The 12,506-nt window shown below is 37.7% G+C and overlaps 1 protein-coding gene across 3 annotated transcripts in view; it reads left to right on the top strand.

Moving 5' to 3' along the window:
* Nucleotides 1-12,506, top strand: part of TOX (thymocyte selection associated high mobility group box) — a 297,713-nt gene that overhangs the window by 249,535 nt on the left and 35,672 nt on the right. For all 3 annotated transcript variants that reach the window (XM_082433016.1, XM_082433015.1, XM_082433017.1), the window contains one exon: nucleotides 1,421-1,702. In XM_082433016.1, coding sequence (XP_082289142.1) covers nucleotides 1,421-1,702 — 282 coding nt within the window. The remainder of the gene's footprint in view (nucleotides 1-1,420; nucleotides 1,703-12,506) is intronic.

The raw sequence follows: 12,506 nt of genomic DNA, 5'->3' as shown, positions 1-12,506 counted from the left end.
TTGATTTAAACCAGGAAATCAACGGGTACAAAGCCACAGAGCCAGACTAACCCTTCATCTAGGAGAGCCAGAGTCTAGGATTCCTAGAACCGAGTCTGAAGATGAAGCAGTAGCAAGACTTGGAAAGGTCAAAAGGTGTTGACTAATAAGATGCCTCATGGTGGAGACAGTAAACCTAATACAGGGAACACAGGCAGACACGTCTTCAGTCACCACTCCAGTTTCAGGGGGGTCTAACTAGGTTGGTAAAATGACTAGAGAGCATTGGTAGAAAATGATTTTATTACCAAAAGAAAAGAAAGCCTATGACTAAGTTACTTAATTGACCTTTTCATTATTTCCATGTCATGGTAACATTTGCAGATGGGGTAGTTACTAAGCATTCTGACACTATATGGGTTTTTTTTTTTTTTTAATGAAATAGAGAAAGGTAACATTAGTTTTACTTTTTCCATTCCCAAATGTAACATTAACATATATCTCTTCACTGCCCTCCTTTTTTCCATTTGTTTCTTTTTTTCTCTCTCTTGTTTTATAAACCCTCTACCTGCATGAACTCCCCAATGCCCTTCAGAGTGGACAAAACTGAGCTGCTTCTGTAAGCACCACAAAACAGTCCTCATTATTTTAAGTTTGAAAATGCCAGAGAAACATTAAGTGAAACCCACCACACTCTTCTTACAACACATTTGACCTCTAGGTACGTTAAGAACTTCATCCTCCAATGCTTTTAATTCTAATTCTTGCAGAGATGAAATTCACTGCTTGAATTGTAAGAGTGAGTCTCATTAAGGCTAAAAAGCAGTGACCCAGATAGCATAATGGATTAATATGGTGACCTTGCAACTTCAGAGCTTTACTTTCAAATCGGACTGTGTAGTCAAATCATTTCAATAGTCAGTTAATCAGTTGGTTAATACCAGCCTGTAAATGTTCTGAGTCGGAAGTTCGTAGATCATTTGGCCAGTACTAGCCTATATAGAAGTAAACTGAGAACCATAGTATGCTTAACTTTCAACACCTTTTTTAAATGATGAGAATCAAAGAAATAGAGTTTCATGAATTACTGTGAATGCTGTAATCACTAATAATTATATAATATTGACACTCTAATAAGCATCAATATTTTGAAACTTACACCATAAATAGCTGTTAATGGTATATGTTTGCATTTCGTTGCAGTATGAAGAAGGACTGTAAATATAATCAACCAGGTCTTGAGTAATGAAATGTGATGTTGACTGAATTCTCAAATTCAGGGTGATATATACTGTTAGGATTATCCTACGCTGAGGGAGGGGGTGGAAATGTGTATAGTTTAGCAGGACATCCTAACGGATTTTTAAAGCCTAGGGAATTTTTAAAAATTATTCCAGAAACAGGTTTGTGAAAAATTATTCCTCTGCATTTTTTCTTACAGATGCAAGATATACGGAGCCCAGAAGGAAGCCAGTATAGCTCCCATCCTCCGATGGCGGCCATGAGACCGAGGGGTCAGCCTGCAGAGCTCAGGCAGCAGCCAGGCATGCTGCAGCACGGCCAGCTGACCACCATCAACCAGTCACAGCTCAGCGCGCAGCTTGGATTGAACATGGGGGGAAGCAGTGTCCCCCACAGCTCGCCGTCTCCTCCCGGAAGCAAGTCTGCAACTCCTTCACCGTCCAGCTCAGTGCATGAGGACGAAGGCGATGATACCTCTAAGGTATGACTAGGTTATTTTGGGGACCGATAGGAAAGGCTTGCTGCCTTAAAAAAACTATTGACTGGCACTTCCCTTGACCTATGGTGGATGCAAGTTATATCGTCCAAATGAGAAACGTTGGTGGGGGACCGAATGGATTAAATCACCTGCTTGTCCAATTGCATTTTTAAGTTCCTAACAAATCCTCTCAGTGCAAATGTATTAAGCATAAAAGTAGGTTGCACCCACACAGTATAGGGTCTGCATAGTGAGTAAGGGAAAATAAATAACCTTGGAGGACTCAGTGTCCAAAATCAAGCTTAATTCACCACTCATTCAAAAATATCTTTCAATTTAACCACTTTATTTTAAGAAGGCAACATCCCAGGGATATAATGATGGCCCTGTGTGTGTGTGTGTGTGTGTGTGTGTGTGTGTGTGTGTGTGTGTTATGGTTAGAGGAATCCTTTGAGATCATCTTATCCAAACATTTCGTATTTAGGGGACTTCCCTGGTGGCGCAGTGGTTAAGAATCCGCCTGCCAATGCAGGGGACATGGGTTCGAGCCCTGGTCTGGGAAGATCCCGCATGCCGCGGAGCAACTAAGCCCATGCACTACAACTACTGAGCCTGCGCTCTAGAGCCCGCGAGCCACAACTGTTGAGCCCACGTGCCTAGAGCCCGTGCTCTGCAACAAAAAGAAGCCACCGCAATGAGAAGCCCGCGCACCGCAACAAAGAGTAGCCCCCACTCGCCTCAACTAGAGAAAGCCCACGCACAGCAACAAAGACCCAACACAGCCAAAAAATAAATTAATTAATTTATTTGTTTAAAAAAAATTTCATATTTAGGATGAAGAAAAGAAGGGCCAGAGATATTAAATGACTCCCTTCCAGAAGAAGGAGCCTAGGTGTTTCATTACCTAGCTTTTGTTAACCCCAGGCCAGTATGGTTGTCTGTCTGTCTATCTGCATCACCTTAAGTTATCTGTATAAAAAGATGGGTCTTAATTGTCCTTATTTTGGAAAATTAGCTACAAAAAGTAGTTAGTTCTTTAAAGTATTCAAGGCAGCCTTTTCAAATGACTGCACCATAACCAAGTACACTCAGTCAAGAGCATCGAAATCATCTTTTTATTGCCTTGGTTATCAGTCAGGCATCTTCCCAGTTTGTCCCAGTGAGAAGGACCCTTGCCTGGTCCCTGTGGAAAACACTGGCGGCCACATGCACACTTCATATTCCTCCTCTTTGTTTAATGTCACTAATGAACTGTCATTTGTGTCGGCCCTTTGTTTTCTTTTCACCTTGTGAGAATTTCATTTTGGGGAAACAAATGGCAATACCGTGGGATTCTGATCTACGTGGTTAACTTAACAATAGTCTTTTAACAATCCAGATAGTGACACATAGATTTATTTAGCCTGATGACAAAGGCAAGGCTGCTGTATTGACTATATTTTATTATTTTCAGTATTTTTGAAGCTCTGGCATGTAGGGCCTTAATCCTGGAAACACTACCAGGGTAGCTAATTCCTAGAGATGGTGAATGACTCCCCTGGGAGCACATCTTTGATAAACACACCAACCAATCCACAGCCCACACCCCAGTCATCTCCTTTGTCAAACTCTCACACACCACGCCAGTACTCCCCGCCGAGTTTCCCCCCAGGGCTAGGTATAGACAACTAGGGACCACCTCTAGAGCCAAGCCCACTGAAACTGTTCAAACATTCCAGTCCTGAGCTTACTCAGTATACCTACCCTGCCTCGCCCCTTCCTTCCCACAAAAACCCCAGTAAAGGCTCTGGGCACACTCTGCCCTCTCCCGTCTCTGCCTCCTGACAACCCTGCATGGCATGCCGGGCCTCCTGTTTCTAGGTTTGTGTGAGTGTAAACTTCATTCATTTCCATGTCTGCTGTCTCCCATCCCTGATGAAAACAAATCCCAGGTACATTTCAGGACAGCTGCACAGCTAGATATCAGCGCCCCTCTACCTGCACAGTATCTCCCTGTCAGTGAGCCAGCCTCTCAAGAAGGAACGTAAAAAGGAGGGAGGAGACTAATTGATATTACATAAATAATGTATTGGGCTAGTAAAAGCCTGACCTTTGGCTGATCACTTAGAGGGCAAAATAAATTTTTAAGAAAATCTATATTATTCTAACGGTGTCTCCGGCTAATGAGCACCTGGATGTAAATGTGAACACCAAGAATCTGTTTGTGGCCAGTGATTTAGGTATCAAATTATGCGTGGATAATTCAAGTTAAATTTCTAAACACAGATGTTACGTACTATGTTGCAAGGGGAAAAATTAATGTTCTACTCATAGTAAAGATCAATTTGTACATCTGGATTATATCTTTATCAGTATTCATTGCTGACATTTCAGGAAATTAATGCAAAATTAGCATCTTCTGACAGTAAATTTTATGCAGGATTATTCTTACTTACAATAGCATTTTCCACACTCTTCAATTTATACGAGTAGCAGACTGAGTAGAAACCAGAAATTCATAGAATTAATATTGACAGGTTCTGCCACTTTCTACTGATGCATAAGGTCCACATCTTACAGTTTTGCTGAGGCATGAATTTGTATGGTATGAGTTTCCAGGCTAGTGTGAAACTTTGCCAGTGAGTATCCTATCCAATCACTTAACATCCATATCTCAAAGTAATGTATAGCTTATTATTAATGATCACGTAAGCATTGTGTAGTGGAATTTATATTCCATAGTTGTATAGTCTTGAATAATCTATGTGTGAAGGCCTAGGGGTGGATTTCTCAGGAATGCCCTCATTAAAATGACTTTTTGTCTACACAAATATTCTCAAATTTATGTTGAGTTTAAGTGCATTTTCCATCTCGAAATTCATCCTCCCATTCCAGCTCTATGCACTGTCCTTCACCTTCTCTCCAGTACAAAATTCTCCTGCCCATTTGTTCGACTTATATTTATTAAATGGCTAAAAAAAGTCCTCTGATGAAAATGCTCAGGCATTCTTCATCACAGCTAATGATTAAACCGGAATTTTCCTTTATGTATGAGCAGGATTTATGTGGAATGTTGTACTGCAACAGCTCCAGTTAAATGTGAAGTAGCGTTAAGTCAAAAGGATCATTTAAATCATTTCTAATGAGATCTAAAAAAAGAATATTTAGTCTCACACCTAAAAAAGAATATTTAGTCTCACACCTGAAAAAGAAGGCTTTAAACCTTCCCTCTTAATACTTTGTGCTCTCTTAAGCAATTGCATATTAATTCCAGTTTATCTAATTGAACAAGTAAATGAAATAACTTTGTTTTGACAGAGAGAAATATTGTAAATACATCAGTAAAATAAATTATCACCTTATAAACACTCCTTATGGTTCTGATTGCTATGGAGCTGTGTTGACAGCCTGAAGTCATAAACTAGACATGCAGTCAAACATCAAAGAAATATAAACTTGGGTAGCTTGTGGTTCTAAGCCTGTAATCCAATATGTGTAATATAACAGACACTTTAAGACACTTAAAGTATCTGGCATTACAACTGTATTTTTAGCACAGTTTTCCCTTTAAGGAAATTATGGGCTAAGAATCACAAGATATATTTTTCCATCCTTTTACTTTCAGCTTCTCTGCTAAAAGTCTTCTTAAGTTTTATATGTCTCTTGTCAGTGGTATATAGTTAAATTTTTACTTTCAAATGAAACTGACTTCATTTACATTCATATAAATACTAAAAAATTTGGGTTTATTTCTCATTTCAGTATTGATATGTTGCTTTCTATTTGTCCCACATGTGTCTGTTTCTTTTTCTCGTTCTTACCTTCCTTAAGATTGTTCTTACTTTTCTCATTCCAAAATTTCCCATTTTAAGACTGGAAATTTTATAATCTTTCTCTTTATTTAGTAACTACTCCTAACACACAAATGCGTGAAAGTCTAACATTGATCAATATCTTTACCCCTCTTAAATTACTTTAACTCCAAACACTCTCCTTTCAATTTATACTGGAGCAGTTATTGCTGTTGTTTATCTTAATTATAATTTAAATGATAACTTATCTTAAATTTAAATTAAGTGTAATTTTATGAACTCCATGAAATACTATTTTTATTGTCTTTATAGTCTTTTTTCTTTAGATTTATTCACATGTAAAGTTTGTCATCTGACGTCATTTTCCCTATGCCTTTAAAATTTTCTCTTGTGAGGATCTATTGGGAACATGATTACCTTAAAAAGTACTTCCACTAGGAGAAGAATTTTAGATTGACAGTGATTCTCTGTTGCCATTTTGAAGATGATATATTACTCCATTGAATCCTGATTTTCATTATTGCTTTTGAGAATTCTGCTGCCTCACTGTATTTCCTTTGAAAGTAATCTGCCTCTATTCTCTGACTAGTTTTAAGATCGTCTCTTGCCTTCGGTGTCTTGCAGCATCATTGTGTAGTATGTGGGTTCCTTTAAATTTATCCCAAATTTAAATATTTCTGTTTTTCATCAGTTCTGGGTATTTTCCAGAAATTTCCTCTACCCTATTCTTGCTCCTTTCTCATTCTGTAATTCTGATAAGATAAATGCTAGACATTCTCATCCTATCCTTCATGACTCTTTTCTTTCATATTTTCTGTTTCCTTCTTGCTCTGTATTACATTCTGATTAATTTATTTATATCAATTTCCCAGTTTGTAATTCAATTTTCAACTATATCAAATCTGAAATTAAAGCTAATATATTGAGGTTTTAGTTTCAATTATTTTATATTTCTAGTTTTATTTGGTTCTTTCTCAAATCTGTTTGGACTTTTTTTTTTAGTTGCTTCCTCTTTATCCATAGATTTAATCTTTTTTGTTCTTTACGCTAATTCCAATATGTGACGCATTTTGGGGTCTGATTCTATTGTTTATTGTGACTGCTGGCTCTTGGTTTTACTGCCTTGTTTCATTTTGCTTTCTTGCTTCTGGAATAGCAGCTGATATTCATTAGAACTTGACGAGAATCCTCTTGGACCTGGTTGGAAAGTGGACTCCTCTAAGGATAATTTGTGTTTGCTTCTGCCAAGCGCCCCAAGCGTCTTGGACCATTACGATCTAGAACCGCTTTGGGCTTAAAGTTTTTCAGACCACTCCAGTAGTATGCATTCAGGGTATAAATCCTTACAAAAGCTGGCTTCTGTTTGTGAATTATCACAAAAGATATTCTTCCCCTCTCATTCAGAATCGTCCTTGCAGGTCTCGGGAGGGAACATGCAAGGGAAATCGTTTTATTTCACCCTGCACTGAAAGTCTAATTCTTTTGTGTCCTGACTTTTAATAGGAAGCCTCCCATTAAACATCCCACTGTTTTTGGTCAGCCATGGGCTTTGTCTTCTATCTGCTGTGACTTTGATTCAATTTCACCAGGTTCAGCAGCTGTCTTCAAGATGAAAGCTGGCTCCAGTACTCTGCTTACTTCTCCGGGTTCCTGCTTTTGCTTACTTTTTTTTGCTTTTAAGAGTTTCTTAGAATTTGCTAGTTCATCACTGCATGTACATTACCATACTAGACAGAAAGAGAAGGGATTTTTTTTCTCAAAAAAAATAGGGTGTCACTAGAGCAACAATTAAACAAGCCTTTAGAAAAGTACTTGTTATTTACCACCATTCTGAAGGCTAAGAGATTCCTGGAATAAAATTTAAATGATAAGCAGACAGGTTTCTATAAACATGAAATGAAATCAAGCAATGTTGGTACCAAATGTCTGGTCACACTGTCTAACGTTAGGACAGAATATTTAAAATTGGGATTTTAAAGTCTGGTATTTTCCACATTGAACTGTATTTATTACACAGTTGTTAAACACTTCACATGATATAATATGCATGATACATTTAAGAATTTCTTAAAAGTATCCCAGCAACTAATATGTACTTGTTTATCAAAACTAAAGTATCCCATTGGTTAAGGCTGAACTTAGCAAAGTAGTTCTGGGGAAAGTAGTAAAAGTCAGTCAAGCAGCCAGTTAGTACTCGATTCCAAATAATGGTTCCTAAAATCCATTTAAGTAATTAAATTATACTAGGATATAGTATTTTCAAGGTGTATATGTTCTTAGATGATTCATACTCTGCATAATTGAGCGTACTTGATTAAGTCATGGAATAAAACTCACGTGAGGCTACACGTAGGCACCTGGCACTTTATTCACTGGGACCGTATATTGATAGCCTGTGCATTCTGTGTAAGGCAGGAGAAACCTTCAATCAGAAATAATAAGAAGTAAACATATTACCCTACACAGGCAAATTTAGAAAAGACCAAATGAATCTAACAAAATTGATAAACATAACTAACAGGTGTATATAATTACAATCAAATCTTTTCTTCACTTTAAAGTGATTTTTCTGGACAGTAGCCCAAATTTCTTACCTTATATAAGGCCACTGAGTATTTTTGCTAAACTCATCCTAAAACGAAACTGAGTTATCTTTGGCAGAATCAAGGATCCTTAAAAATGAATTTGTTTTACAAACTGTGATACCGATACAATGCCCTGCACTTGTGAATCATCTCAAGAGTATAACATTTTATATATGGTTTTCTATAATTGATGTTTTGAGTCATTGAGTGTACTGTTATTATTAATGATAATAATAAACCCGATTGTAAAATGAAAGAGGTATTACAGCCTTGCTGATTTCACAGTAACTAGATGACTTACTTTCCATGCTTATTTGAATTTATTCTCATAAGGGGATTTTAGATGGCATAGTTTAGAAAGAAAAGAGAGAATGAATTTAAGTAGCAGAATTTTTCACTTACAGAAACAGTACCATCACAAAAAGTGCTGTGATATGCCCTGTTACTATGGTGAAGATTTTATAATATTTACTTTACATGATAAGAGTTATAAGTGGAGTTCTGTGTTGTTTGTTCAGCCTATTATGCAGATGGTGCTTGATTAAAATCTATTTTAAACTACAGCGATCACTGCAAGTTAGTGTGCATTAAACAGCTTTCCCAGCTCCATTAAAGGCTTTGGGACCGTGGCAGTTTATTTTTAATATGCTTATAGACGTTTCTAACTTCCCCAGGGACATTTCAATATCAGTGATTCTCTTTCCTTGAGACTCTTTAACTCCAGTACTCTGTATTCTCAAGAAGTGTTCTCTAAGTAGCACCATTAACACATGCTTTTTTAAAGTGAAAAATTATTGTTTTCTTGTGATTAATAAGTTAAATACATCACTATAATTAAGCAATAAGACATGCCAGGAGGTGGATTACCGGAAGCCTAAGGACACCCCCTAGGGATTTGGGAAATAAATCTATGTCTACACGCAAGTTACATGAAGCACATGTATCTGTGTAAAGCTTATGTGAGAGTAGTATCTGTATGTATTTGTGTATGTATTTGTTTATTCATGAGTGCTTAAATTGAATATGAAATAAGCCTGTGGGTGATCAAGATTACAGTTAAAGCCTCAAACCAGACATGTTCTTAGTTGCTATGATTTTCATACAACTTTTATACGTGTCTCAAATGTCCTTTTCCTTGTCATTCTAAGCCTCCGCCCACTGCTGTATAATACAGGGGTGGAAATGTGTGATGACCCACTGCATGTAAGACTCCGAACTGATGCTGTGAGGATGGAAAGCTTAACGGAACCTCATCCTTACTCTCAGTGTGCTCGTCGTCGTGGGGAGTTTATATTTTTGCATTGTATGGCTCCTTCTGCATTGTAAAGATTATGACGTTGGAATTAAATTTAACTCTTCAGTCTTAGACCCTAGGAACTCTAGAAATGTTATACACTAAAACAATGTCCAGTACACAATGCTGTACAGTCCTGTACGGTAGCCACAAGTCCTATATGACTGTGTACATTTAAATTTGACTAATTAAAATTAAATAAATAAAAAATTCAGTTCCTCAGTTGCTCCAGCACAACATACTCCATAGCCACATGTGGCTACTGGCTACCCTTTCAAACAGTGCAGAGAACATTTCCATCTTTCCAGAAAATTCCATAAGATAGTGCTGCTCTAGACTGCAGAAGTCAGGGTCTCTTAGAAAATTAGGACATAAAATTATAAGCTTTCATTCATCTAAGTAAGAATTCAGGATCCAGACAACACTCAAAATTAAGATCCAGGCACGTGTTACAAATCCATTTAGCTAATTTTCTCACCACAGTCGTATTTATCATCATTGTGTTCATTCCAAATAGTTGATGGTCAGAAAGGCCAGGTGTCTTTCAAGATACAATCCATTCCTGGCGTGTAAGCGGATCCAAATTATAGCCACATTTCTTTCTTTAGGGAGGCTTTGTATATGAGATATGATCATGTGGTTTTCAAATATGTGATGAAACTACCGCCAGATAGTAGGCCTGACAAATTCCCAGTTCATTATACGGACTCTAAAATAGCAGCTCATTTCTGTACCTTCCCAAACACAGGCAAAATGCAAGATAAAAAATGAGACCCTCACACATCAGGAGGCAACGCCCAGTGTTCACGTGGCAGACAGCCTTCACTTCACAGAGCACTGCCCACCTGCATGGGTGCATTAGACATCAGACAACAGCAAGGAATTTGTATCCCGTTATTGCATCCTAACAGCAAAGACATTGTACATATCCAGTAAGTCGTTATACAAGGAACACTGAGCAGTATAACAATGATTCCCTTCAAAGCACATTTTATTTTTAAAAACTCTTTCACACATAATTTTTATTTTCATTGTTTCCTCTTAACATCAGCTTTTGGTGAAAGGGCATTATCTTAAACCATAGTTCAGCTCTGTGAGGGCAGTTTTATAAGTGGTCAGAATATTATGATCCAAGAATATAGGAACAAGCCAGGAAAATAGGGGAAGCCTCCAGAAAACCAACCAAATTGATTGGCTGCATGGAATTGTTTAGAGATTCCTACAGGGTTGCTATACGTGGCCTCAAAACAGTAATTTGTGGTTTTCATACACTTGATACTTGGAGCTTCTCACTGGCAATAACAGATTCTCCTCCTTCTGCAGAGAATCCCTAGAAAGAAGGGCCACGTTGTCCAGCAGGAGGGTAACTGACCTTTCTGTTATCATAGGGCATCACACATCCAGTAGATGGCACCATGTTGTCCAGTATCAATTTAAAAAGAAAGGAAGCATAAAGATCAGCAGTTCAAACACAATTTTGGACAATGGAATCGGGAAACTATTTAAATTATTTGGGAAAATCTTTTAATAAAAGTATTTGCAGTGAATCATAGGAAATTTATCTCTACAACTGACATTTGATTATATTCTACAAAGGTAGATATAATCTGCAATCATGGAGATTTTAATGTTTCAGATCACTAATTTTTCAATTAAAATTTCAAAGGAGTCCAGGTAAATATTCCCTATGGAGAACCATTCATTTCCCTACACTTTGTTCCCTTTGTCTAAATATTCCCAATCCTTGATGAAATATGACCTCCAATGTAATGATCCCTTCATTTTTAATATTCTTCATTGTGGTCTTTCTTGAGTCCTTTTTATTTTTCTTCTTGATATTTTATTATTTTGAATATAGGAATAGTTATGTTTAGAAAATTTGGAAATTATAAAAAAAATAAAGAAGATAAAGATGTCAAATAGCAATTGTTTCTATGCATTCAGAATTCAGAAGAAAAGAACTTGACACTCATGCACCCACAAATGGTAATGGAAACCCTGTGTCTTAAGACATTCCTAAGTACAAACTCACAAGAGAAGACAGTCTACAGCAAAAAAAAAAAGAAAAAAAAACCCATCAGGAACACTACCATTTAATGGCCAGGTGGAGGAGGATAGGCCTAAAAATGATTCTGGAAACAGTGAGGACACCGAGGTAGGCGTAAAACCCAGAGACTGTGATGTCATGGAGCCCTTGGAAGAGACAGGACACCCCCAGTGAGAAATCAAGTCAGGGGAAGAGTAAAAACTCCACGGGATTTATCAGCGTGGTCCTTGGCGACCTTACTGAAAGCTAAGCAGTGGGGAGGTACAGTGAGTTGCCAAAGCTGCCTGCAGCCAGTACAACCACGTGGAGGAGTCTGGCTGTTAAGAGAAGAAAGATCGGCTCTGTGTAGCCTTGGGGCAAAGAGAAAGTTTGCTTGTTTGTCTGTTACGTGTCTGAAGTAGTTAAACGGCAGTTGGAGGAGTAGAGCTAAGGGGTGACTGAGACCAGTGTCTACTGCTCCTAGACTTTCTGATTTAATCAGTATAGAGCTGAAGCCTGGACATGAGGGTACTATTTAAGTTTCTCAGGTGATTCTAACATTCAACCATTGAGAATGACCATTCTAGGTCATATTTGCCTACATGTTTAGCTTAGAGCCGTTACACCCGTTTGCCCAGTATCACCTCAGCCCAGTCCCAGCATCCTTGTCCTTTGGCAGATTTACCTGAGGACCAGTCATTTGACAGGATCACCTCAAACCCATCCTGGGGAAGTTATCGTCTAGTGTTAATCTAGGTTAGCTTGTCAGCTCGGTTCAGAGCATCCTGTCCCCATGGGGTTGTTCAGTCTGCTTCAGTAGACAGTTTCAAAATGATAATCTTTTAAATAACTTTCTCACTAAAGCCAAAGCCAAAGAATTCACTTAGTTTTTTTTCCTGTCTCTGTTTGGTTCCCAAGGCATATCTTTTAAAGCAAGACCATATGGCATCACAAATTAGTGTTAAGGTCATTTCTTTCCATTCATTCAGTAAAAAGTTACTACTATGTCATAATTAACCTCTGAATATCATTTTAAAGTTTTAAACATATTTTTATATATATCATCTCAGTAATCACAAAATGGCACTGCAACTGGTTTGCAGTAGAGGAA

Source organism: Balaenoptera physalus, assembly GCF_965194825.1.
Source record: "Balaenoptera physalus genome assembly, chromosome: 17".
Classification (NCBI taxonomy): Eukaryota; Metazoa; Chordata; class Mammalia; order Artiodactyla; family Balaenopteridae; genus Balaenoptera; species Balaenoptera physalus.
Note: the sequence above shows the minus strand (reverse complement) of the source record. Positions and strands in the feature narration are given on the sequence as shown.